At 52.2% G+C, this 27,190-nt stretch overlaps 1 protein-coding gene across 1 annotated transcript; it reads left to right on the top strand.

Annotated features, from left to right (window-relative positions):
• The first annotated feature begins 1,031 nt into the window (after positions 1 to 1,031).
• NUP160 (nucleoporin 160) lies at positions 1,032 to 27,074 on the top strand. Its single transcript, XM_039712341.1, has 35 exons — positions 1,032 to 1,286; positions 1,435 to 1,645; positions 2,495 to 2,717; positions 2,801 to 2,879; positions 4,048 to 4,162; positions 7,176 to 7,334; positions 8,213 to 8,290; positions 8,829 to 8,926; positions 9,506 to 9,590; positions 9,814 to 9,882; positions 10,498 to 10,581; positions 11,011 to 11,181; positions 11,266 to 11,365; positions 12,494 to 12,659; positions 13,184 to 13,299; positions 13,406 to 13,566; positions 14,650 to 14,783; positions 15,055 to 15,125; positions 16,590 to 16,749; positions 17,206 to 17,275; positions 19,974 to 20,072; positions 20,319 to 20,438; positions 21,102 to 21,197; positions 21,285 to 21,379; positions 21,995 to 22,091; positions 22,181 to 22,286; positions 22,365 to 22,525; positions 23,043 to 23,103; positions 24,196 to 24,306; positions 25,384 to 25,507; positions 25,693 to 25,794; positions 26,014 to 26,155; positions 26,336 to 26,461; positions 26,536 to 26,640; positions 26,726 to 27,074. Exons 1-35 carry the CDS (start codon positions 1,084 to 1,086, stop codon positions 26,810 to 26,812), a joined length of 4,185 nt encoding a protein of 1,394 aa, XP_039568275.1. The 5' UTR covers positions 1,032 to 1,083; the 3' UTR covers positions 26,813 to 27,074.
• The last annotated feature ends 116 nt before the right edge of the window (positions 27,075 to 27,190 follow it).

Here is a 27,190-nt window from a genome sequence, read left to right as displayed (position 1 = left end):
TCCTGGTACGGTCCCGGGACAGTCCCGGTCCTGTCCCGGGGTGCACCGAGCATGGCGGACGGGAGCCCGCAGCCATCGGGTCACCCGTGGGGTCCCTTCCCGGGGGACACGAGCACCCGAAGGGGTCCCAGCACGGACACCCCCATTCCTGCCCGAGGGACACAGACAGGGACGCAGACACCCCTTGTCCCCAGGCACGGGGCGGATGCAGGTGTCAGGGCGGGATGGGTGCCGCGGGTGCGGCCTGGTCCCAGCGCCCCTCCATCCCGCCTCAGCCCATCCATGACTGTGCACGGCCCTGGCACTGCCGTGACGCTTGAGTCCCCAAATCCAGCTGTGTGCCAGCTCCACGGGGGGCTTCACCCCCCCAGTAAAGCCGGGGGCCAGCTGGAGCCCCCGGCCCCTCACGGCACCTGCCACCAGAATGGGCCCATTCTACAGCCGGGCGCGCCGGCACTGGGTGCGCTCAAAGGCCGGATTGTTCCCAGCGCAGCGGGAGCCCGGCCAGGCCCGGCGCTGGCGCTGGCACTGGCTGCTGTTGTGGGGGGACGTGTGGCACCCGTGGGACGGTGGCGTCCCCGCTGCCCTCACCGGTGTGGGAGCGTGTGCTCTGCCAGTGGCGGGGTGCGGTGTGCTGGGCACGGCCGGGAAAGCGGCTGTGGTGTGGGCACAGGTGGGTGTTGGGAGCCGCCAGGGTGGGTCCTGCTGAGGACACATGCCCCCCACTAAGCCAGACCTCCTGCCCCAAATTTCATAGATCCTCCTCAAACCCCTTCCCCAAATCCCCCTTTACCTTCTCCCCATATCCCCTCTCCCCGTAGCCCCTCCCCACACCTTCTCACCATAGTACCCTCCCCATAGTCCCCTTCCCAGGTCTCCATGCCAGATCCCTCTCCCCCGACCCTCTCCCGCCCCCAGCCCTCCCCTCTCCTCCCTCCCTCTCCCTCTTGCCCCCTGTCCTCCCGCCCGCTAGGGGGCGCCCCGCCCCCTATTGCCCCCGTCCTCCCGCCCGCCAGGGGGTGCCCGCGCCTTCCCCTTCCCGTCGCGCCCCGCGCGGCCGAGGCGGGAAGGCAGCGGCCCAAGATGGCGGCGGCTCTGGCGGCGCGGAGCTGCCTGGAGCTGAGCGCGGCCGGCCGGGCCCCGCCGCGATCCCCTCAGGAGCTGATCTTCGTGCCCCCCGGCGTCGCCCCGCTCCCCGCCGGCCGCTACAGCGACAGCGCCGGCGGCTTCTGCTACCAGGAGAGCGCGCAGCTCGGGGCCGCCACCAGGAACCGCTGGGTGCGATGGTGAGTGCACGCCCCCGCCCGCCTGGCCTCGCTTGGACCCTCCTCACCCACACCTCGCCCTTCTGAAACCCTCCCGTCCCTCGGATCCGCCTCATCTCTCCCCTCTCCGACCCTCCTCATGCTCAGGCGTGCCCCTCTGTTCCCGCAGGAGCACGTCGGGGGACACGGCGGAGCTGGTGGAGGAGTCCCTGGACGTGAACCTGCTGAACAACGCCGTGCGGCTGCGGATCCAGGGCTGCCCGCTGCTGCCCGGCGGCATCCACCTGTGCGAGGTGCAGAGTCACCTGGTGGTGCTGCTGCTCACGGCGCAGACCGTGCACCGCCTGCTGCTCCCGCACCCCGCCCGCCTCTACCGCAGCGTGAGTGCCGGCAGTGCCGCCGCGGGAGGGGCTGGGAGACCCAAAATACATCGGAGGTTTGGGGGATTTTGCCGTGTTTTGCTCAGGAATTGGCTGGGTGTCCAGCCTGTGCCGTGACACTGGAGTTGAGCTGCTGTTGAGAATGAGCCTCGGCTTTTCCAGAGTTTCCAGAGCCCTTTCTGGCTGCATTGTCTTTTTTCCCCTCAGCTGAGAAGGCTGCAGGCTGTTTTTGTCTGGGAATCTGTATTTCGTGTGGCAGATGGATCCTAGGCAGGGTTTATATCACATTTAGCATCTTTCCATGGGTGTGGGTTGGGACTGGATGGTTTTTAAGGTCTCTTCTGACTGAAACCATTGTAGGATTCCTTGATTCTCCCTCCTTCTTACCAGGATCCTCTCTTCTCTTGGAGAGCTTCCCTCCTGCTTTTAGAGCTCCAGAGAGCTTTCCCAAGGGATGATCCTGTGCTGTGGCAGAGCTGCTCTTCCTGGGATGTGTCACCAGCAGTTTTCTCTGAGCTGTGCCAGAGATTTTTTACTGGAAAAATGCTTTTTATCAAGGAGACAGTTGCCATTCCATCGATGTCTGTTTTGTTTTTTTTTTTTTTTTTTCCTGTGCCTTAGGTATGTGTGCTCAGGATTTGATGTTTTATGGAATCCTGTAGGATCATGGAGTCCAGCACTGCCAAGGCCACCCATGTCCCCAAGCACCACATCCACATGGGATGGGAATTCCACCACTGGAGCCTGTTCCAGTGCCTGATAACCCCTTCCATGAAGGAATTCTCCCTGGTATCCACCCTAAACCTCCTGTGGCACAACCTGAGGCTGTTTTCTCCTGTTTCCCCACAGGAGCTGATCACAGAGAGCCAAGTGCAGTCCGTGTTTACAGATATCAGCAAAATCCACATCAGGGATCCCTCCAATTACTACGTGATTCCCAGCGTGCCAGGGCTGGCTCCCAACTCCGTGGCCTCTGCAGCCTGGCTGAGCAGTGAGGGGGAGGCTCTCTTCGCCCTTCCCTCTGCCTCAGGAGGGATCTTTGTCCTTAAGCTGCCTCCTCCCGATGCTCCTGGTAAGGATTGGGCACCACAGCCCCTTTCCTGTCTTGGAATTTTACTTAATCTTCATTTTTAATTTTCTTTTTTGTCTTTGCAGGAAGTGTTTCTGTCGTGGAGTTGAAGCAGAGCTCGGTGGTGCAGCGTTTCCTCACGGGCTGGATGCCAACTGCCATCAGGTGAGTGCCTGGAGATGGACAAACTGAGCTGATTTGGGCTTTTGGATCCCCTCACCTGGAATTTTTAGCTTGAGTCACACAGGCACCTATAAATACTCCACCCAAAAAAGGGTCACAGGAGCTCTCAGAGTACGGAAGCTGGGAGTGGAATGCTGGATTAGCAGGGTGCTGCTGTTCCATGTGTCTGTGGATATGTTCTCCAGTAATTGGCCTCCCAGGATTTGCCCAGGATGTGGCTCAGAGCCAGCAGGGATTAGGGATTACTCTGCCCTGGTGCTGAGGAGCCAGGCGTGTTCCTGACCAGCAGAGGTTACGTGGGGATCACACGGATGCTCGTTGGGATTGTTAGGGTGGCTTAGAGGGCACAGCTGAATCCCAGGGCCTTTTTCTTGGGAGTGAGTCCATTGAAGCCCTGAGTGACTGAGCATTGGGAAGTGTAGCCTGGGATTTGGCAGGATGGATCCTTCCAGATTGCTCTCCTCAGTTTGCTGCTGTTTACACTTTTTGGGCCTGAAGCTGCAGTGGTGTCCTTGGTCCTCAGGCTGGAAAGGGATTGTTTTGTCTGACTAAACTGGGAAGAGAACTTGCTAATGCTTCATATAAAGTTCAGAGTTATATACTGATGCAGTATGGAATCTGGAAAATATGAAAGCTAAAACTTAAGGCATCATTTGGAGCTGTCAGGATCCTTGCTCCTGGCTTCTTGCATCCTTGTCATGGGCTGGCAGGATCTGTGCTGGGGGCTGCTTGGATCCTTTTTCCCCTCTGGATCTTTCACCTGTGTTTTGCTAGTACCAGGCTAGGATGGGGAATTGGGAATGTGCTTCAGTTCCACCAAAGCAAGCGAAGAACTGGGTGTCACTGGTGTGGTGGGATCCTCTGCTCTGAGGGTGCTGAAACATTCCCTTCTCCTGATCTCACCTACTGGTTTATTTGGATTTAAGCACAGTGGAGGAACCCCACTGCCTTGGATCTGTGCACCTGCCATGATTTTAGAATCGTGAAATTCTGGAATGGTTTGAGTTGGAATGGGCCTTAAAGCTCATCCAGCCCCACCCCCTACCTAGGCCAGGGACACTTCCACTAGACCAGTGTCCAGGCTGGTTTTGGACGCTCCAGGGATGGAGAATTTTCTCTGAAGGTGCTGATGTAAGCCCGTGTTTTCCAGGGGTGATGGCGGCCCCTCGGATGTGCCCGTGAGCCTCTCCGTGCACTGCCTGGATCACGATGCCTTCCTGTTCGCCCTCTGCCAGGACCACAAGCTCCGGATGTGGTCCTACAAGGTGAGCACAGCCTGGGGTGGGGGAGCAAAATGAAGCCCAAGGAATCACAGGTGAGTGCTTGGCATGGATCTGTCTCCCTTTAAATTGTGACTGTGGCTTCTCCACACTGGGGTTTGGGACAACATGTGAGAGCAGTCGTGGTGTGTGTTTGGAGCAGTGTCTGTGAAGCCAGGGCTTTCCTGCCCAGCCTCGTTCCTGTGGGCACACCGTGTGTGGGGATGGGGAGTGGGGCTGGGGCTGAGCTCACCCCCAGTGGGTGCAGCTGTGCAGAGCAGCTGAGCAGTGCTGAAGGGAACGAGCCATGGGGAGCTGAGGTGTTACTGACCAGCCCCAAAGGGAGCAGAGGGCACACAGCTGCAGGGCATGGGCATGAGGGGTATGAAAGGCTGGGCTGAAGGACAAGCAGGGCAGAGCCTGCAGCCTTCTGAGGTGAGATGGTGTTGCTCTGTATGGGCAGAGCCCTGGAGCCTTCTGATATTGTGTGGTGTTACTCTGGGTGGGTTGAAGCCTTCTGATATTGTGTGGTGATCCTCTGTGTAGTGGCCCTCTCAGCTGCAGCCTGTGCTGTGGTGTATGCTGTGACATATGGTGACCCTGATGTGATTTGGGATTGGGCTGTAGGGTGAGGTACAGCTGGAGACAGAGCCCAGCCTGGTGCTGAGAGCAGTGGGAGAAGCTGCCTGGACCAGACCACAGTGATTTTGACACCTGGGGTATGGCTGAGCTGCTGGGGACATAATGGGAAATAACTTACCAAGTGAAAAACAGAGTGTTTTATCCACATGGAAAAGAAGGCATTGAGACTACTGGCTGTGCCCTTTGTAGTGTTTTGCTGTGGGCAAAGTCAGGAGATTTTAGGACTGTTGCAAGTACCGTGTTCAGTGTTTGGAAAGAAGTTGGGAAAAGACTATGGGACCTGGACAGAGCTGCCAACATGCAAAGGACAAGCTGGGAGATGTGGAACACCTCCAGCTATTCAAAGTGGAGAGCTTCTTGTCTTCCCCTTGCAAGAATATCAACAAGATGACACTGTGGAAGACAAATGCCCAAATTTCTACATCTTGAAAAGATTTCCAGCAATCAACTGTCTTAGTGGGCAGTGGACAAGCCCCCCAGTTTGCCTGGTGGCCTGTATGGCATCAGAAGAAGAAATGGGCAGAAACAATGATTGAATAAACCAAGCTGTACTCCACATCAGGTGACTCTACTGAATTCTGCTGTAAACTGGGATGTTTGAAAGACCCAAGTACTCCTAACCTCAGAGTACAGTGTGTGGAGGGGACACTGGAATCCCAGGGTGCGCACTGGGAAGGAGCTGCTCCCTGGCTAGGAATACTGTGGAAAAGAGCAATACCCAGCCACAGTCATCCAGCCAGTCGAGCCCTTACTGTGGCTCAGGGGATCCTGTTGTCTTTTTTGCAAGCACTGCTACCAGCAGGCTTCCCAGAGGGAGAAATTCAGAACATGGTGCCTGGATGGAGTGATTCCATATCCTGTGTGTGAATAATCATCCTTGTTTGGGGAAATGGAAATGGCATGAGGGAGCCCAGCTGTGGAAATGACAGGGCCCTTAACCAACCTGGTAACTTGTGCTCAACTTTTCCCAGTGTTTCCTATTTTGCTGTGCTTTGTTTGCAGCTTAGGCAATGTTCTGTCTTGGAATTTGTTCTTATGTTTGTTTTTTTTTAATGACTGGTTGCCTTTGCATATTATCCACATTAGATCTAGTTTTGTAAACATATTTACATTTTATGCAGACAAAGAGTTGTGCTTGCATTTTATCCATTCTATACTGATCTCACTGTTACTAACAATTGTAAAAGGATTATCACTTGGAATTATATAGCTGTTTAATTATTGATATTGTTAAAAGTTGTATTGCTATTGGGGGAATTGTATAGCTGTTGATTTTGCTGATATCCTGGTGTTTGGCCTTTGGCTTATTCTTATGTGTTGCTGTTGATGTTGTAAATATTCTAGAAATGTAAGTATAAAGATTTTTAATGATATGCAGGGTTAGAGAATGAATCAAGGTCAGTACAGGGGTGCATTCTAGAATTGGTGGAACCTACAAAAGAGATACTTGTACCATGTTTACTATTTCTTCTGCAAGGGCCCTGTAGAGAAATAGTAGACATAGCATTTATTTAAAAGAGAAAAAAAGGGGGGGAATTGTAGACACACCGTGTGTGGGGATGGGGAGTGGGGCTGGGGCTGAGCTCACCCCCAGTGGGTGCAGCTGTGCAGAGCAGCTGAGCAGTGCTGAAGGGAACGAGCCATGGGGAGCTGAGGTGTTACTGACCAGCCCCAAAGGGAGCAGAGGGCACACAAAAGAGATACTTTTGTATGAGGGGTATGAAAGGCTGGGCTGAAGGATAAGCAGGGCAGAGCTTGCAGCCTTCTGAGGTGAGATAGTGTTGCTTTGTATGGACAGAGCCCTGGAGCCTTCTGAAGTGGTGTGGTGATACTCTGGGAGGGCTGAAACCTTCTGATGTTGTATGGTGATACTCTGTGTGTCCTCATGCAATGTATGTGTGGCCTCTCAGCTGCACCATACACAGGGATAAGGGTTGTTTCCAGACCTACTGGAGCATTTGGGAGTGCAGGCAGGAGCGCTTTGAGCCCCAAGGAGCCATCCCAAATGGATTTTCTCCTGCTTTCAGCAGTAATGAAAGTGTCTTTGTCAATAGGAAGTTAATAAAAGCCTCTTGCTCCAGATATTGAGTGCCAGAGCTAATGGAGCAGCACGGTGCTTTCACGGCTCAGTGGCACTGGAATGTGCTGTGGGAGGGAGGGGAAGCTTTATCCTACATGCCTGGGCTCTGGCAGCCCGTGGGAAGGGGGCCCAGGTGAGCTGGGAGAAGCCAAGGAGTGGTTCAGGTAATTATGGAGCCTTAACTGACATTGTTGTGGGAATTTCTGGGCAGATGCTGTCTGGAAGGGGAAGGAGAGGAGCAGTTCCCCAGTGCAGAGTGTTTCCTAAGCTGCTGTCCTGGTACTGGTGTCGTTGCAGGATCAGATGTGCCTGATGGTGGCGGATCTGCTGGAGTTCATGCCGGTCAGCCGGGACCTGCGGCTGGCGGCCGGCACCGGGCACCGCCTGCGCCTGGCCTTCTCCCAGGCCCTGGGCCTCTACCTGGGAGTCTACATGCACGCTCCCAAGCGAGGGCAGGTATGGAGCCACGGCCTCCTCAGGCTGCTGGAAGAGGAGTCATTCCCCTAGGACTTGGGTTTGGAAGGCAAGAAGTAGGGAAGAGTTTCATGTGTGACCCTGTGGAGGGATCAGTGGTTTCTAAATAAACTTTTTTCCCCTCACAGCACTGGGGGATATGTGTGCCTGAGCTCTGGGAGTGGAATTCCCTGTGAGACTAAGCTGATCCATGAGGGTTAGTTCACTTGTTTACCTCCTGCTCTGAAAGCACGGATGTGCCGTGGGAAAAGGAAAGGTTCAAAAGGAGCTAAAAGCAGGGAAGTGCTGGTGGTGTGTTTACACCAGGCTCCTGGGAGTGTGTGGATGCTTCTGCAATATGGGGAAAACTTTTTGTGGAGAATGATAAATTTAGCAGGAGGGGAAGGACAGCACAAACCAGGCTCATCTGTTGGACAGCTTATCCCTTTCTCCAGGGAATTCCTAAACAGAACAAGAGTGTGTAACATGAGTGCTGCTGTCCCACGAGTCCTCTGCTCTGGGAAGAGCATGCAGAGCTGGGCCTGCAGCTGAGGAATTGGATCTTTCCCACCTTAATGCCCTCCTTTTCCCATATCTTGTGGTCACTGGTGGTGCTGGGTGTGGTGGTCTTAGAGTTTTTCAAGTTTAGTGTTTGGATAGGCTTGGGAGTCCTTTGGGTCCATGCAGGCATGAGTGTCCTTGGGGAGAAGGGTGAAGCCAGGATGTCTGTGCAGAGGATTCAGTGGTGTGCTCAGCTCACCCCTCTTGGCCTCTAGGTTCTGTTACCCCTAGCACCAGGCAGGGAGATAGACAGGAATGATGATATTCCATGAGATATGTTGGTTTAGTCCTTCAGAAAATGATTTATGGTGTGTTTGTAGTTTTGTGTCTTCCAGCTGGTGAGCACTGAGAGCAACCGCTACAGCCTTGACCACATCTCCTCCCTGTTCTCCTCACAGGTGAGAGCTGGGGCCTGGCCCCCAGTGGGGAGAGGCCTGGACTTTGGGACTTAAATCACAGAGTCATGGAATGGCTCATGGAACCTCTTAAAGCTCATCTTGTTGTTCCAGCCTCCTTCTGTGGATAGAGACACCTTCCACTAGACCAGATTGCTCCAAGCCCTGTCCACCCTGGACTTGGATGTTTTCAGGGATGGGGCAGCCACAGCTTCTCTGGGCAGTCTCAGCACCCTCACAGGGAACCATTGCTTCCAATATCCCATCTGAATCCCCTCTTTTTCAGTTTAGAGCTGTTTCCCCTTGTCCCATCACTCCAAGCCCTTGTCCAAAGTCCCTGTCCATCTTTCTCACAGGTTTCCTTCAGGTACTGTAAGGGGCAATTGGTTCACCCCAAAGCCTTCTCTTTTCCACACTGAACAATTCCCAAAGCCTGTTAAATTCCACAGGGGAATGTTTTGCTGTTGTTAAGTACCCACCTTTCTCTGCTGTACTTAATTTGGGGATAAGAAAGGAAATTGGCTCTTTCCCTCTTTCCTAGGAGACTCTGGTTGACTTTGCCTTAACCTCAGCTGAGATCTGGGCACTGTGGCACAACGAGGAGAACCAGACTGTTGTGAAATACATCAACTTTGAGCAGTGAGTTTTGGGCATGGATCACTGGGATAACTGCAGGGAAACCCTGACAGAGCTCCTCACTTACAGATTTATACTCAAGCTGCTGGAACATAGAAAATGTAAAAATCCAGGCAGCAGCATTGCTGAAAGTGAGGTTTGAGCATGGCAGAGGGAACACAGCTCCTTACAAAACAACCAGGTGGTCCCTTCCAGAAAAAAAACATGTTTTGGGGAGATGGTGATGGGAAAGGATCATCCCTGGAAATAAAGCTGAGAGGGTGGCTTGGTGCAGAGCCAGGGAGTTGAACAGTGGATGAAGAATGCTGTGAGTGTGCAAATTTTATGAGAAGAAGCTACTGGTCAGCCTGGGAGTTGCATGTGACCTTGTGGGATGGGGAGGATGTTCATTTAAGTGAAGGATTCTAACCTGTTCCATCAATTTATGGCTAGGAATGCCACAGTTAAGCTCTCCTGCTAAAATCTGTCCCTTGTCACTGTACAAACCTCCTTCTCCACACCCAGAGGGCTGGTTTTGCTGATGAAAGCCACAGGTTTGGTTCAGGTGGATGCCAAGTTGATTCCAGGTGTGTTTCCTTCCAGGAATGTTGCAGGCCAGTGGAACCAGGTGTTTGTGCAGCCGCTGCCTGAGGAGGAGGTGACGGTCAGGCAGGATCAGGACCCCAGGGTGAGCCAGCTGTAGAGCAGCACCAAAAAATAACGAGGTCACTCAGGAGGGAGAATGGGAATAAACAAAGTCAGGGGTGTGCAGGAAGCCATTTTTGATCCCAGGCTGGAGCAGGGTGTGCAGGGTGTGGACAGAAACACAGATAATGGGAGTAAAGACCATAAACAGCAGCTTAAATGTTGACCTTATCCTTGAGCTTCCTTAAGCTATGATCTTTTTGCAGGAAATCTACCTGGAATATCTCTTCATGCCAGGCCGGTTCACTAATGCAGCTATCCAGAAGGCTTTGCAGGTAAGTGAGAGGGAATTTGGGATGCTCTCTGTTCATCCTTTTCCTGTCCCTTTAGATGTGAGGCAGCAGGATTCCTTGGAGCTCTTGCCAGGCTTGTTTTCATGGGGAGTCCCTGGAGCAAGTTGGTGGCAGCTGCTGTGTGCCCACAGAGAATGGAGATGAAACCTAGAATCCAGATAATTGGTTTTTTCCCCCCTTGGATAGCACAGCAAGTTGCTGAGCTTGTTTTTCATTCCTGCTGATGTAGCCAGGAGAATGGGGACTCAGCACCCCATGGTGCTGTTTGTCAGGATCTGTCATGGAATTACTCAGGTCAGAAAAGATCTCTGACAGGGAGGAATCTGATGGTTCCCTCCAGCACTGCCAAGACCACCACTAACTCATGTCCCCAAATGCCACATCACACGGATTTTAAATCCCTTGAGGTGTGGTGGTTGCACGCTGCCACACATCCATGTGTTCCAAATTTAGCATCCAGACCTTTTTTTTAACACTTCCATCCTCCAAAGTGCTGGCTGGTGCTCTTGTCCTGCTTTACCTCACTGAGTGCTGCTTGAACCTTTGGTGAGACTTTTATTTTGCCTTAAAATCCAAGTTTGTTGTGCTGCTTTGCAGATCTTTTCTCAAGGAACTGAGAGGCACATGGATCTGACGTGGGATGAGTTAAGGAAAGAGGTCACCTTAGCTGTGGAAAATGAGGTGAGATGGATTTTCCTTCTAGGGTATTGTGTTGTACATGGTGTCATGATATTTTAGGTGCCAGGTGACCCTGAACCTTGGTTTCTCCAAAGGGAACGATGTAACTTTTTAAAAAGTACAAGTCTTTATCCTTCCTGCCTGGGGTTTCCTTTCCCTCTTGTTTTTTTTGGAATCCTGGCTGTTCTGTCTCTGCTCCCTGCATGCACTTTGGTCACTCATCATGTGGTGCCCACCACCCTGCAGAGTGGTTGCTCATCATTTTGGAAGATAATCCAAAATAGAGGAATTACCTTCCAAATAATCCAAATAAAAATTATTAAGAGACATACTTGAGAGATCCCTATGCTCTTTTTGGGTCTGAATTCCCTTGTTTTATCCTGCTCTTATTTCACTTGGCTATTCCTGATTCCCTTGTTTTGCCCCCACCAGTTCCAGGGCAGTGTGACGGAATACGAGTGCTCCCCAGAGGAGTTTTGGCAGCTGCAGGTGGAATTCTGGTCCAAGTTCTATGCCTGCTGCCTGCAGTACCAGGAAGCTCTTTCCAGGCCCCTGGCCTTGCACCTGAACCCCTACACCAGCATGGTGTGCCTGCTAAAGAAGGTGAGGCTGGGTGGTGGTGAGATTCCCTGGACAAGTTTCCCCAGAGGATTTGGGAAGCTCAAGGACTTTCTCCTCACCTTTCAGGGCTCCATGTCCTTCCTTGTGCCCTGCTCCTTGGTTGATCATCTCTATCTCCTCTCCAACGAGCACCTCCTGACTGAGGATGATGCTGCCATCTTTGAAGGTGAGAATACATGGAGTTTCTTCCCTCCTGTCAGATGTGGGAGCTTCCATAGACATCCCTTGAAGAGCTCCTGATCCATAGTTGCATGGAGATAGTTTTATTTTGGCTTTGCAGGGATACTTATTTGGTGGAACTTGCCATCATGCTCACACCAGCAATTACAAGATACTGTCAAGGCTGCCAATAGAATCATGGAATTGTTTGGGTTGGGTGAAATTCTTCCCTTTGAGGGTGGGAACACCCTGGCACAGGTGCCCAGAGAAACTGTGGCTGCCCCATCCTTGGGAGTGTCCATTGCAGGTTGGACAAGGTTTGGAGCAGTCTGGGATAGTAGAAGATGTCCCTGCCCATGGCAGGGGGTGGGACTGGATGGGCTTTAAGGTCCATTGCAACCCAAACTGTTCCAGGATTTACGAAATGTTTTCACATCAGCTGTGGAGAGGGACCGTGCTGTTCCTTGTCTCCAGGAAGTGAATGCCAGAGTATGGAAAACATGTCATTAATATTGTCACCACAGTGCCCTCTGAGCTTTGCTGGCCCTGGAATGCCATTTCACTAAGAAAAAGGCAATGGAAAATGTTACCTAAGCTCCACTTTTATGCTTGAGTGATTTTTATATATTTTTATAGAGTGGGATCGTCATCTGTTTGGTTGAGCTTTTTGTGGAGCAGAGGGAAGGAAAGCTGGAGGCCTGGGCTGGATTTAGGAGCCCCAGCAGTTCCTTCCCTGGCTGTTTTAAACAGTCACGGTCCCAAAAAATGGGATTTAATTTAAAATCTGACCCATAAAGGATTGCACACCCGAGCTGAGCCATTTTCTTCAGGATATATTTTTTTGCACTACGTATTTTCTTTCAACCTGTGGATGGAAAAAATCCCTTGGAGGAAATTTAATTTTTTTATTGTTGCATCATTTTTTATTTTCTGAATAATAAAGCCCAAATGTTTCCCTTGTCAATTCCTGAGCTTTAATTCAGCCTCATTGTTATTGGGGAAGGTTTGGCATAGGGAACTGGGACCCATCTGTTGTTACTGGTGATAGGAGCTGAACTAACTGGCTTTTGCATGGTCCTCCCACCTTCCTTTGGAAATCTCTTGGAAAATACACAGTTAGGTTCTTTCATTGCAGATTTGGAGATGTCTCGTGATGTTGTCTGTCTTGTCCAGTGCCTTCGCCTGATCGGAGAATCAATTTCTATGGAAATGGCATTCATCATGGAAATGGCTTGCTCCCGCCTCCAGCCTCCAGAAAAGGCTGCAGAGCAGATCCTGGAGGACTTGATAGCTAATGACACGTAAGGAGATGTGTTTTCCAGAAGCTTCTCAGAGTGGCTGAGCTGGGATTGTCCCGAGCTGTCCCTGCTTGACATCCAAGGGCGTTTGAGATGTGTGGGCTCCTTGCCCTGTGCTGCAGGAGACTTTTCCAGGGATGGGGACCTTGGTTTGGTGTTGCTAGCAGGGTCTTCCACCCAGCAGAAGAAGCACAAATTCCTGTCAGGTGTGAAAGGAAGTGCCTGGAGACAGTAGGGAAAGGTCAGAGCCTGTGGTCCTGTGTGGTTCCTGTGCTAACCAAAATTGTTTCCTTGTGGAATGCCAACTATCTGGCTGTGATTTCCTGGTAGCCTGAGGGAGTGGAATAAATAGACTGGTCCCTGCAGGCTCTGTAATAAAACTCACAGGCTAGCCAAGGATTCCAGTAAGGAATGTCCAGGCTGATCAGATACTGATCCCCACTGGAAGGGAGTGTAAGGGAGCCCTCTGCAGTTGGAACGTCGGGCTGCTGTTCGTGATGATGATGAGGATCTTTCTGATGTGGCAGGGAAAATGTGATGGAGGATATCCACAGCAAACTGCAGGAGATCAGGAACCCCATCCATGCCATCGGGTTGCTCATCCGAGAGATGGACTACGAGACAGACGCTGACATGGAAAGAGGTGAAAGCTCTTCACCAGCTTCTGGGAAACACTAGGAACTGTTCCTATCCTGGGAATGGTTCCTGCCTGTGTGGCTCCTTCCTCACCTGCGTGGTTTTCCCCTCAGCTCCTCACCTGGCGCTGCGCATGAGCCTGTCCCAGCTGTTTGGCAGCAGCACGGCGGCGCACGCGGTCTGCGGGGCGGTGGCCAAGATCTGCACCGTGCGCTTCCTGCTCTGCCGGGACCTGCTCATCCTCCAGCAGCTCCTGCTGCGCCTCGGAGACCCCGTGAGTACAGCTCCTGGCACCTGGGAATCTGAGGGGTTCTGCCGCTGGTGCAGGGTGGAGCTGTGTCTCTTCCCACAAGGCTGTTGGATTAGCCCGAGGCTTGGGCAGGTCTCGCTCTCTCCTCCAGCTGCTTTTGTCTTCCTAAGCAAAGCAGCCTAATTCCCTTTATTCCTCTACGAATGCAGGAAGAAGGAAGCCAAGCTGTATTTGTAGGAGGAGGGCATGGATTCCAGCCTCCTGTGTGAATCAGCACACATGCAGCTCTTCCAGCTGTCCCCTGTCCCTCTCCCAGCAGTCATGGCAGCTCCATTCTCTGGCAGCACACTCCAGGGCGTGCTGTTTCAGCCCCTTGGAAGCTGCTTCAGCCAGAGCAAACAGCTCCCATGGTGGTAGCCGTGTTTGGAGTGGTGGGATGGACTGGTCTGGGTCTGTCCCATCAGGCCTGAGGCCAGGTGAGGCATGGTGCTGCTGCTTTGGATGAACACAGCGATGCAGAACAAGTCCCCAGACAAGGACAGCCTTGTTTAAACCAATATTATTTACTTAGAAATAGCCAGGAGTTTCCTGGTTGAAAATAAATCCTTTTTTCCTGGATAAGGTTATCCTGGTAGCATTTAAGGTGCATTGCAAGGTGCCCTGTGGAGCTGGGCTCTCCCAGACCGTGAGACGTGACCTGCTGCATTCCCACCTTGATGTACCTGTGTCCTTCAAAAGCTTGGATTGTTTCATCTCCTGTGACTCTTTGCTGGAGCTTATGGAGACCCTGAGATGATCTCTGCAGCAAAGCCATTATTTCAGTCTCAGGGACAACAACCCTGTAGTGCTTTGGGTTAGAAGGGGCCTTAAAGCCCCTCACACGGGCAGGAGCATTTGCCAGTAGGCCAGGTTTCTCCAAGCACCTTCCAGTCTGGCCTTGAACACTTCCAGATGTGGGGCTGGTTCCCTGGCAGGGCTGAGTTCCTGCCAGGCTATTGAGCACCTTGCTGTTTGCAGAAGGGACAAGCTGGGCCTCACACAAACCTCTCTGTTTGCCCTTGTCCTGCCGTTGCTCCAAGTGTGCCAAGCTCTGGGCTTTCCTTGCAGATGGTTTTGGGAGGGGGACAGCTCTTCCAGTCACAGCAGGACTTGCTGCACCGCACCTCTCCCCTGCTGCTGTCCTACTTCCTGATCCGCTGGGCGAGCCAGTGCCTGGCCTCCGACGTCCCTGTGGACACGCTGTAAGTCTGCCTGACCTGCCTTTGAGTCCTCCTTAATCCACCTGAAGTGCCCTTCCTGCTGTGGAAAGCAGGTGGTTGCTGTGGGAGTATCACTCCAGGAGCACTGGGGAGGGTTTTTTTTCCCCTTCCATGTTGGGAGCTGACTCTGCCTTGTGCTAAATCTGCCCTGTGAGGCCTCGCTGTTCTGTGCTCTGTAGGAGTTGAACAATGAGCACAGTTAAAGCGGGAGGCGTTTTGTTGTCTCTTCACTGATGGCTCCTTTCTTCCCTAGGGAATCTAATCTGCAGCATCTCTCTGTGTTGGAGCTAGCAGACACCACGGCTCTGACACCACACAAACTGGGTAAGGTGTCCACGGATCATCAACTCTCCCTTTCTGTTATTTAAGCCTGTCTCTGCCACCTGAGGGAAGTGCTTTATGCAGGGACCTAATGGACTGTGTGGTTGAATGACCCTGATTTAAGTGGGGGTGTTTGTCAGGCTGTCCACAAAAAAAAAAAAAACAACAACAAAGGATCTTGGAGTACTGAACTCTGATTCTACTCTCAGCCTGAGAAGGATGGAAATGCCTCACTGAGCAAATAATTTGTCATTCTAACCCTGGCAGCATCTGCCAGACTTACCCCTTGTGTACTTTATAATGGCTGTAGTAGCTCAGACCAGGTCTGTCACAGAATCCTGGAATGGCTTGGGTTGGAAGGCCCTTAAAGCTTATCTAGTTCCACCCCCTGCCATGACAGAAACACCTTCCACTAGCTGGAGTTGCTCAGAGCAACCTGCTCCATCCAACCTGTCCTGCTCTCCAGCCTTTACCCTGCAGCAACCAAGAGCAGCAGCTCAGGGAAGCAGGAAAATGTAGAAGTCCTCACTCAAAACGTGTGGAAATACCTCCCAAAAACATTACAGCTGGTATTTGGTTCATCTTTTTTTTTAAGTTTTGCTGCGAAGATGTAACTTTTGGGTTAGTTTTTTATTGGGAGAATATAAGGCTGCTTAATTAGGGAAATGTGGGCCTTGAAGTGGTTCCAGAGGGAGGAGGTGAACAGGGATGGGAAGGAAACATGCAGGTAAGAGCCTGCTGTGACTAGTCAGCACTTGGAGGCTGAGATACTTCAGAGGGAGCTGGGGAAATCTGGGACAAACAGGCAGCAGTGCCACGTGTGAGCTGGGAAAGAGCTTCCTCCACTTTGTGACATCAGTGATCCTCAGAGCCCGAGCTCTCCCTGATGGAGACTCTGGGTGCAGGAGGCAGCTGGAAATGTCAGGGGAGTTGAAAACATCCTTTGTGTGTGCTGGTGTCGTGGGTTATTTCTTGGCTGGCTCGTGAGGAAAGTCCTGTTTGGCCACTGTTCTTTGGGGAGAAATATGTGGAACATAGGGAAGGAGGTGGCAGCTCAGGGAGAGGCGTTGGGAACAGTCAGCAAGGGGGGATTTTTGGGGTGCTGGAATGAAGAGGGAGGGAATGGAACAGCCAGCTCAGCACTCCCTCAGCTCTGTCGTGCTGGAAAGCTGCAGCTGGACTGGGAATAACAAGTGGAGATGGAGCAGAGCCCTTTTTTTGTGTGTTTTAATTGAGCTGTGGTTAATAAACACTGCAGGATGGAGCACTTTGATCTCCTGCTGCTCCCTCTGACTTAACCAGACGGCAGGAGAAATCCAAAACCAACAAGTTGGAGTCTGGAACGTGCTTTTGGTTTGCCCTTACTTAATCTGTGCTGTTTGGGCTAACGAGCACAGGACAGGGTGGAAAACCTGGGATCTCTCCTGCAGGCTCTCTACTCACTGTTCATTTAATTTGTACTTTTAGTATCTGGTCCTCAGACAATCGTGGAGCTCTTCTTTCAGGAAGTGGCCAGAAAACACATCATATCCCGACTCTTCCTGCAACCAAACACCTCTTTGGCTGAGACAAGTTTGAACTGGCCCCACCTTATCACCTCAATAGTGGCTGATTTTCTGCCTCTCCTGTATCCTTGGCTGTGAATCCATTGCCACTGTGCCTCCTGCCATTCCAAAATCAGTTTTGCGCCCCCAAATTTACGAGACAAACCTCCTGAAGGAGTGAGGTTGTTGGCGTTAATGGGATTTGTGGGTATTTCAGGATTTCACAGATTTCATCCTGTTTAGGTGCACGATAAAGGATTTGAGTTTTTGACTTTAAGCCCTTGAGCTCTCACTACTTGACTTGGTGGGGAGGGATGCTGGGGGATTTGGAAGGGTAACAGGAGTTGGGGATTGGATGTACTGGTGATTTTGTTCTAATGTGGATAAATCTTATTACAGAATAATGATTTGTATAAAGAGCAGCTTAATCTTCTCTCCTTTCCCCCCACTAAATGGAGCATGAGAGGCATGTTGGCTTCCAGACTAGTTCTCCAAGCTCTCCAGACTGGATTCTCCTGTGTTCCTTAACCTCTGCTCAGATGGCCCAGCAATCCCAGCTTCCTCTTCCCAGAGTGCCTGATGGGGAGCTGTCAGTACACCCAGCTCCAGGTGAGTGCATCTTGCCAACCCTCTCACAGGTGCTGGAAAACTCCCTAAAACATCATCTTTCCAAGTGCTGGAGTTCTGCTTTCCCCTAGTCATGAAATCCTGGAATGGTTTGGGTTGGAAGGGACTTCAGAGCTCATTCAGTTCCATCCCCTGCCATGGACAGGGATACTGTCCACTATCCCAGGTAGCTGCAAGCCCTCTCCAATCTGGCCTTGGACGTTTCTAGGGGTGGGGCAGCCACAGCTTCTCTGGGCAACCTGTGCCAGTGTCACCACCCTCACAGGGAAGAATTGCTTCCCAATATCCAATGTAAATTTTCCCTGTTTCAGTTTAAAACCACCACCCCTAATCACTGTTCTCTGAGCTGAGACAATGCCACGGAGTGTTTGATGGGGAGTGATTTAAGATTGTGGAATCCCAGAACAGTTTGGGTTGGAAAGGACCTTAAAGCTCATCTCATTCCACTCCCCTGCCATGGGGGACTCATCTTCTGCATTTTCTCTTTCATCTGTTTTCAAGAGCATCCAGATACTCGGGTTTATGCCATTCCCTTTCCCGTGGAGGAGTTTATTCTCCCAGGGCTTGTCTGTGTGACACCACACTCCTGAAACATCTTTGCAGAGCCTGTTTAAATATCCCAGCAATCCTAGAGCTTGTTGGCTGCTGCTGTGCCCACAGCCTTTCCTGTGCCACTTCTGCCCGTGATTGCCCATGGGACCTGGGTTCAGAAGGATTTCTACAGCCCAGAAGGGACTCATCTATTTCTTAAATGTCCTTATTAATAAAAAAACATGTGAGAAACACCTGTCATCAATCCCTGGCTGCTCCTGGCATCCCAGTTGCAGGGATGGTGAACTCCTGATTTCCAGGGGTTTTAGGCTGCTGTATTTCAGATCACTGTTCCTCCACGTTTCTCCCTGTACTCTTGGCAGCTGGAGTTGCTTGTGTTTGTGTTCTGACCCGCACAATTCCTTGTCTGCAGCTCCACGTGATCTGCAGCTTTATCTGGGCATTCCTGGAGGCACCAGGGCCAGGCAGGCTGTTAGTGGCGACCTGTTTTCCAGCAGAACCTTTTATCCTCCCAGCCCCTCATACCTGGGGGCTGAATTGCTTCCTTTTGTGTTGCTGCTGAGAAGAATTGAGAGAAGAATTTCAATTCTTCAGAGCTTTTGAGCCAGGAAATGCCAAGATTGGAGCAGCATCCTTCTCCCTCCTGGCATATGTGCAGGCTTTGAATCTCCTCGCATTTCTTTCGCCTCACTGGTGTCTCCTCCAGGCTTTTATCTTTGCAGAGCCTGGCTCCTCCTCCTCCCCACTGCCTTCTGTTCCTCTCCCTGATCCCAGTCAGTCACGGAAACTTGGATTAAGTGCCTTGACCTCGGGGAGATAACAGCAGCTTTGCTGTGAGCATGGTGACCCAAACTGTGGGGTACAGGAGGCTCCTTGCAAGGAGCAGGCGGGCACAGGGGCAGTCTGGTGACAGAGCAGAGGCCTGGGACGTGGGCCAGACCTCTCAGTGCTGCTCATTGTGTGTGACAAGCTGGAGCAGGATTTATCCCTCGTAGCTGCTAATCCAGGGAGTGAATCCAGGCTCCGCGTGGCTTTGGGAGGACTCACGGCCAAGAAAGGTGAGGCAAGAGGTGCTGGTGGTTTGTGCACCTGTAGAGGTGACTTGACTTCCAAGTCCTGGTTTCTCTTCCAAATTCCTGTTGAGTCCCACGGCCCTGCTAGCAGGACATGGCTGCTCCTCCAAGGATGACGAGGATGCTGTGCTGGCACAGGCCCAGGCTGGGTCATTTCACTTTGTGTGTGCCCTCAGTGCCATGGGCACTCCCTCCCATATGCTGTAATCCATGTGCTTCCTTGGCTGCTGGCCCTCTCCTGCACAGGTATTCCCCTTCCAGCACCTGCCTTGCCCATTGTACTGCAGCCTGAGCTCTGGCCTCCCCGTTCTGTCCACATTTCCCCTGCAGTTCCCTGCAACAGGATGTAGGAAGAATCCTGTCTGATTTTTGGGTGTGTTGGGAGCTGTTTCTGAGGTGCTTCACACAGACACTGGAGCTGTTTAGAGCAGTTTTTTCCCAGGAGCATGTGAGGAAGAGCTCCCCCTTACAGGGCTGGAGCAGCTCTGCTCTGGAGAGCTGAGACAGCTGGGAACATTCAGCCTGGAGAAAAGAAGGCTACAGGGTCTCCTGGGGACCTCTTCCAGTGCCTAAAGTGGCTCCAAGAGAGCTGGAGAGGGGCTTTGGACAAGGACCTAGACTGAGAGGACAGGGGAATGGCTTCCAACTGAAAGAGAGCAGGGCTAGGTGGGGTATTGGAAAAAATTGTTCCTTGTGGGGGAGCTGAGGCCCTGGCACAGCCTGCCCAAAGGAACTGGGGCTGCCTCATCCCTGGAAGAGCCCAAGGCCAGGCTGGACAAGGCATGGAGCAGCCTGGTCTAGTGGAAGGTGTCCTTGCCTTTCACAGGGATGTGGGTCTGGATGGGCTTAAGGGGTCCCTTCCAACCCAAATAATTCCAGGATTTCATGATCAGTGCATCCAAGGGACTTTGGGGCTGGAAAGACCAACCCTCAGAGCAGGATTTGTCTGAGCACAGTAGCTAAAGGAGCCACCAAAATCTTGCTGGTCCTGGCTGCCTGCAGATCAGCAGCAAGTGCTGAGCTGGATCCAAACTCCCATTCCTTCTCTCCTGTAGGAATACATCCGGCTGCTGCAGCCATGGTGCCACGTGAACATGGGCTCCTGCTGCTTCATGATGGGCAGGTGCTACCTCGTCATGGGGGAAGGGCACAAGGTGAGGCCTTCCCTCATCTCCTTCCCAGGCTCTGGGACCTTTTCCTTTGGGAGGGGGAGGTGCACAGGAAACATCCTTCCCAAGCTATGCCTCCTTTGGGAAAGGATGGGATTGGAGCAGCATGGTGCCGTCTGCTCTTGGGAAGATCTCACAGGCTTGGGACAGGCAGTATTGTCCCCTCACCTGTACAGCAGGTGCATCAGTCACCCTGAGGGGACAGTGAGCTAATTCCAGGTCTGATTCCAGGCATTGGATTGCTTCTGCCAAGCTGCCTCTGAGGTGGGAAGAGAGGAGTTCCTGGACAGGCTGATCCAGCCCGAGGAGGGCGAGGTGGTCTCCACGCCACGCCTGCAGTACTACAACAAGGTACAGTGCTGAGCAGATAAACTGGCACCAAATCCTTCCACACTGGAGAGGGAGCTCCTGCTGGATCCCTGGCTTTGTGGGAAGTGACTTCAGCCTCAGAAAACTTAGCTTTTGGAATAGGAAACGTGTTCTTTTCTTTGTTTGGGGGTAATGACAAGCTGAGTATGTGAAATTTAGGTACTTTCCACCTATTGGTTTCCTAATAGCTAAGGACTTTGTTATCCAGCAGAAAAAAGCAGGATGAAATCCAGATCCTGGAAGCAGAATCCAGACATGTCCAGGCTTGATGTAAGGCGCTGCCTAAGGCAAGGGTTACTAAGCTCTGAGGCAAATTAAAATGAGTATGTTTAAATTGAGATAGCATCTATCTTCATAATGCTGTGGTTCAGGCAGGGTGCAAGCCTGGAGCTGGGCTCTTGCTGAGGGATTCCCTGATTTAGGATCCAGAAAACTAATCATTAATGCTGAAATGCTTCAGAAATCCCCCATGTACAGAGGTGAATCCTCCAGAGAAGCTATGACCTGGTCCTGTTGTGCTGGGATTTCATCCAGATCTGTGTGATTTAACCAAATATTCCCCTTAAAAGTCCAATCCCTTAAATATCTCTAGGGGCAGCAACAGCTCCTAAAATAAAAACAACAACAAACCCTCCTGCCTTCCAGGTGCTTCGCCTTTTGGAGATGCTGGGTCTGCCAGAGCTGGTCATCGAGCTGGCCACCCTGGCCATCATGGAATCAGCAGACGACTGGAGAAGCCAGGTACAGCCTCTTCTTTCCCTGTTTCTTCAGGAATCTCTTCCACAGGAATTTCTTGCTGGGTTTATAACTGATTTGTGCTGTTTTCAGGCTACTTTGAGGACTTGCATCTTCAAACATCACTTGGATTTGGGGCACAATAGTGAAGCCTATGTAGCCTTAACACAAAACCCAGATCCAGGCAGGTAGGTGACAGGCTTATGCCTTTGTTGTGGAGGTCCATGGTCCTGTTTTTCCATGGATTGAAAGAAAATGACAATTTAGGGGAAGGCATGACTGCTGTGTTCAGTTAATGTGTAGAGGTGGCTTTAAAATGTAGAGTTCATTTTTGGATGTTCATCTGAAGGGCACCTGGGATTGGCACCTTCTCAAAAGAGGAAAATGGGAGGAAGAAAAACAGGGAAGAGACTGAAGGATCATGTGTGTAGCATGTAGGAGCCTAGTTGATTTTACTTTAATAAAAAGATTTAGTGTTGAGTTTTCAGTTTGGAAAGTGAACTGGGTAGGGAAAGCTTTATCCTAGCAGAGAAAAATATCGGAATAACGGGAAAAATAGGAGTGCTTTTTAACTAATTGAGGGAGGGAGACTGCGTTCCTGAGGGGCCTTTCCAGAGGATCTCTGTTTCCAGTACAAGAGAAACTTGAAGGTTTGAGTTGGTTCTAAGCCAGGAAAAAACCTGCAGAGCTCATCCGGAAGCAGGAGCTTGTCACGAAGTGGTTGTTTGTGGCTTAAATCCCGGGTTTGTTCCTGCTTCTGGGTTTATTCCTGCTCCTTCAAAGGGTTGTGCTTCCCTCTGCAGGCAGCTGGACTGCCTACGCCAGCTAGTGGTGGTTCTCTGCGAGCGATCCCAGCTCCAGGACCTGGTGGAATTTCCTTACGTGAACCTGCACAATGAGGTAATCCTGCACTGGGATCACGGCTCGGGGGAGGCACAACCTTCCCTTTAAAGGGATTATGGACCCACTGGAGCTTCTGTGTGCTGCAGGTCGTTGGGATCATCGAGTCCCACGCTCGGGCCGTGGATCTGATGACTCACAACTACTACGAGCTGCTCTACGCCTTCCACGTGTACCGGCACAACTACCGGAAAGGTGAAGCTTGGGATGGCACCTCCCTGCCCCTGCCAGCTGTGTGGCCTCTCCAGGCTGATGGCTTTTCCTTGTTTGCAGCTGGAACAGTGATGTTTGAGTACGGCATGCGGCTGGGCAGGGAGGTGCGGACGCTCCGAGGGCTCCAGAAACAGGGGAATTGTTTCCTGGCTGCCATTAACTGCCTGCGGCTGATCCGCCCGGAGTACGCCTGGATAGTGCAGCCAGCCTCTGGGGCTGTGGTAAGGATGCTGAGCTTCCTGAAAAGGAGCTTCCAGAAGCCTTTCTGATGGGAATAGAGATGTTGGACTCCTTATCTGCTGCTTGTGACCAGCGGTCTTGCTCAGCTCATTATCCCTATCCATCATCCTTGTGCTATTCCCCCCTTTTTGGGGCAGGGGGGAGGTGGGGTGGCTTTTGGGAATGGGCTAGTGGGTAGATACAGGAGTATATCACCTTGTGTTGAAGACAGCAAATGTTTTGGGGAGTGTGAACAGCTGGAATACCAGTCCAGAGGAGAGTTAGTGTGACAAGGATTGTATTTCAAATCCCAGTCAGGGCTCGGGGAGGTGGTGGCTGCAGCCTGGTCACCTGATCCTGATGTTCCTGATAGCCAGGGATAAAGTAACCTGAATTCCCAAGGGACTGCACAGCTTCCCTGGTTTGAAATGGAGAGGTCTTGTTGGGATTTATCCTATCAGTGTGTTATCCTTCAGAAACCAGGTGGGTATAAATCCTCTTTCTGCTTTTTCCTGCAAGTATGAGCGCCCGGGAGCGTCCCCGAAGAGGAGCCACGATGGGGAGTGCATGGCTGTTCCCAGTAAGTGCCCAGTCCTGGTCCTTCCCATGCCTCTGGGGTTTCCACAGCCTCTCTGCAACTCCCATGGGAGCTGGGACATGACTCAGGGCAGCTCCTGTCTCCAGCAGATCAATATTTGTGGGATTTTAGGGTCGTTAATTCTCCCAGTGTCTCCCAACAACACGCTGCCACTTTTCCCCAAGGAATACAGCGATTTCCCTAAGGGAACAGCTATTCCCCAAGGAGCTCCTGTGCCTGCTTTTAACAGCTTGATGCCTTGACAGCACTTTTTTTTGAGTGGAAGTAATTTGTAATTTAAAACAAAACCAGCTTTTTGAGGCAATTCCTAGTTTTTCAGGGCTGTTTGTGCCTTTGGAAATCCTGTGGGGAATAAGCTCTGCCTGTGTCTGCCACAGCCCAGGATGTGGGATCAGGTTATCCTCAGTGTTCCAGGAGGAAAATTTAAGGTCAGGTATTTTTAAACCTGCTTTTTCTGAAGAGGTTTTTTTCGGTTTGTTTTTTTTTTTGGTGGCGTGTGCCTGGCAGGCAAAGCAGCAGCTGTTCCCAAATATTATCTAACATCTGGAGGAGGAGGAGCAGGACAATGCTATCAAGGACATAAGCACAGTCAGGGGAGCAGGGAAGAGTCAGCAAATCCTGATTGTTCCTCTGGTGCTTTTTGGGGTACAAATCCTCTTAGGATGGCAGAGGGGTGTAGGGAGGGGAGGCTCCAGGGAGACCTCAGGGCCTCTTCAGTGTCTAAAGGGGCTCCAAGGGAGCTGGGGAGTGCCAGGACAAGGGTGGGTGGCTTCAGACTGACAGAGGGGGTTTGTAGATGGAATGTTGGGAAGAAGTTCTTCCCTGTGAGGGTGCTGAGGCCCTGGCACAGGTTTGCCCAGAGACGCTGTGGCTGCTCCATCCCTGGCAGTGTCCAAGGCCTGGTAGGATGGGGCTTGGAGCAACCTGGGATAGTGGAAGTTGTCCCTGTCCATGGAAGTGGATGAGTTTTAAGGTCCCTTCCAGCCCAAACCATTTCATGGTTCCATGACATTGTGCACAGTGCCCAGAGAGCCCTTTTTGAAGTACTGAGAGCCCAGTGTCCATCTGTTCCAGCCACTCGGCAGATCGAGATCCTGGAGCTGGAGGATTTGGAGAGGGAGTGTCTGCTGGCGCGGATCCGCCTCACGCTGGTGGAGCACGACATGTCAGCAGCAGCTGTGGCAGGTGAGGGGTGTGCAGCCACTCTGTCTGTCCCAAAGGCAAACCCAGAAGCTTCCAGGGACCATCAAATTCCCATCCCTACCATGAAATCCAGCCACTGACTTCAGCAGTGAGATGCCCGTCAGGAGAACCAATTCTAAGTTTTCCATCTTTTTTTTTTTTGGTCTTTTTCAAGCTCTGGTGGTCTGCATTGGGGGTAGGATGAGCTTCTGAGCTGGGACAAAAAAAAGGCATTTTGGAAATAATGGAAGCACAGAATTGTTAAGGTTGGAAAAGAACTCAAAGATCATTAGATCCGACCTTTTTAATTGATGAAGAATTTATTTTCCTGGACAATCCTGCTCCATGGAACAGTGTTAAAAAGTTGTGAAAGTAGTTCCTTTCTGGGAAGCAGAAAGGTGTAGCTCTCCCACCTGGAGTATTTTAGTATCTCTGGTACAAGTTACACAACATCTCCACATCTTCCTCCTCTAAATGTCAGGAGGAGGTGACTTCCCAGCGCGGGACTGCAGGGAAAGGATGGAACAGCTGCTCTGAGGGCAGAGTGGTGACGCAGGGAGCCGAGTGCCACAGTTTCTGTGCTGCCAGAATATGGATGCTTGGCTGCAGGCCTGTGATGAGGCTGTCCCCTCTCTAACCTCAATGATCTTGGGGATAATTTTCCAACCTTAACAATTCAATGATTCTCATCAGCGGCAGCATTTCCCTATTCCCTATTTCCCTATCATGTATTGCTACCTGCGTCCCTCTCCAGCATGATTCTCATCAGCGGCAGCATTTCCCTATTCCCTATATCCCTATTTCCCTATCATGTATTGCTACCTGTGTCCCTCTCCAGCTGGTGCTCCATCAGGGACAGCTCTATGGGTCACAGCTGCTCTGTCCAGCCCCTTCAGGGAGGGCTGCTGGCCTCATGGGATGCTCTGCAGGCCAGGAAAGCCTCCAGCCATGGATTGAGGAGTACTGCTGCAGGCTGTTGGAGGCTGTTGGCACCCTGCTGCTGCATCTCTCCATGAGTAACACAGGGCGAGGCCCTGGGGTGTTACTGGGGAGGCTTTACCTGCTCTTCCTCCCCTTCAGGCAACTCCACACCTGAGGAAACAGTGTCTCTGCTGGTCCGGGCCGGGCTCTTCGACTCGGCCATCACCCTGTGCCAAACCTTCAAGCTGCCCTTGACGCCCATCTTTGAGGGGCTCACCTTCAAGTATGTCTGGGTGCCCTCCCACCCTGGGGGTGCAGGGATGTGGGGGCTTGAGTGTGGAACTTGCTTGCCCTGCCTGTCCAGCTGTGTTGTTTGTTGGGAATAGTCCTGTGAGGGGTGGCTTTGATGCTGGTGGGAAGGGGCTGGGCTCTGGAGGGACCCACTTCCCATGGCTTTTGGTCGTGCAGGTGCATCAAGCTCCAGCTGGGAGGGGAAGCAGCACAGGCCAAGGCCTGGGACTGGCTGGCAGCCAACCAACTCTCAGCCCTGGTCACCACCAAGGAGTCCAGGTAGGTTTGTCTCCACAGTTCAGGAGGATCTGGAGACAGGAGCTCTGCAAATCCAGAGGGTCGCAGCTCCTTAAAACTCCTAAGGCCAGAACAGTGGGCACAGGATGTGGGGAGAGCTGTGCTTCCACCCTGTCCCCACATCACCTGGAGCACACCATGGCCTCACAGACGGGGCAGGAGCTGCTGGCACTTGTTCCACGGGGAATTGTTTCCTTGCAGTGCCACAGATGAAGCCTGGAGGCTGCTGTCATCCTACTTGGAGCGTTACCCATCCCAGAACAGCCAGTACCATCGCTGCGTCATCAACAAGCTCCTGGCTCACGGGATACCTCTGCCCAACTGGCTCATTAACAGCTACAAGGTGAGAACAGGCACACAGCTGTCCCCAAAATTCCAGCTTTCCCAGAGCTGCTGGATCACCCTCGCTCCAATGGACACCTGCCAGGCGCTCTGTGCCCGGTACCAAGGCTCAGAGCAGGTTCCCTCAGCGTGGTCCCAGTCCTGGTCCCATTCCCTGGCTGAGTTTCCCTGTTCCTGGCAGGAAGTGGATGCTGCCGAGCTGCTGCGCCTGTACCTGAACTACGATCTGCTGGAGGAGGCCGTGGATTTGGTGCTGGAGTACGTGGATGCCGTGCTGGGCAAAGGGCACCAGTATTTTGGGATCGAGGTGAGCTCAGCCGCTGCTGGGATGTGGCGGGATGCTCCTCGGGCACACGATGTGAGGGTTCCTGTCCCTTGCAGGTGCCTCTGTCTCCGGCGTCCCCCACCATGTGGCTCCCCTACACTGCCATAGACCAGCTGCTGCAGGCGCTGCGGGAGAGCAGTGCCAGCGAGAACAGCGTCGTGGTGGGTACCGGGAGCACCGGGAGCACTGGGATGGGAACGGGGGGAGGGACAGGGTGGGACCCCGCGTGACTGCTGCCTCTCCCAGCTCTACGAGAAGCTGAACGACAGGATGGAGGACTACCAGCAGAAGGTCAGCGTGGCCACCATGGAGCGCCTGTACTGCCGGCCCTAGTCCAGGTGACGTCCCCAGGAGCGTCACCATCCCACCCCGTGGGGCTGGTTTTCCATAAGGATCCGGTTCAGGGAGGTGGAGTGCCAAAGGGTGTGTCCCCTCACTGTCCCTTTCGTTGGCAGTGGGTGAGCAACAGAGCCTGGGGTGTGTGCCATGACACCCCCTTGCTCTCTGCCTCCTCCAGATATGGAACTGTTGGGAATTTCTTTTATTTATTGGTATGTTTTTGGATCAGCTTTAATAAAATGGAAGTGTAATTTGAGGTGTGCATAAGGATGTGGTGGGAAAAGTGAGGACTGTGGTGCTTCTCCAGGGATCATCCCCGTACTGTCCTGGACCTAGAGCTGGGATACAGGGCAGGGTGGAGCTATATCCTCA

This window comes from Passer montanus, unplaced genomic scaffold (genome assembly GCF_014805655.1).
Source record: "Passer montanus isolate IOZ18808 unplaced genomic scaffold, ASM1480565v1 scaffold264, whole genome shotgun sequence".
NCBI classification, from domain to species: Eukaryota; Metazoa; Chordata; class Aves; order Passeriformes; family Passeridae; genus Passer; species Passer montanus.
Note: the sequence above shows the minus strand (reverse complement) of the source record. Positions and strands in the feature narration are given on the sequence as shown.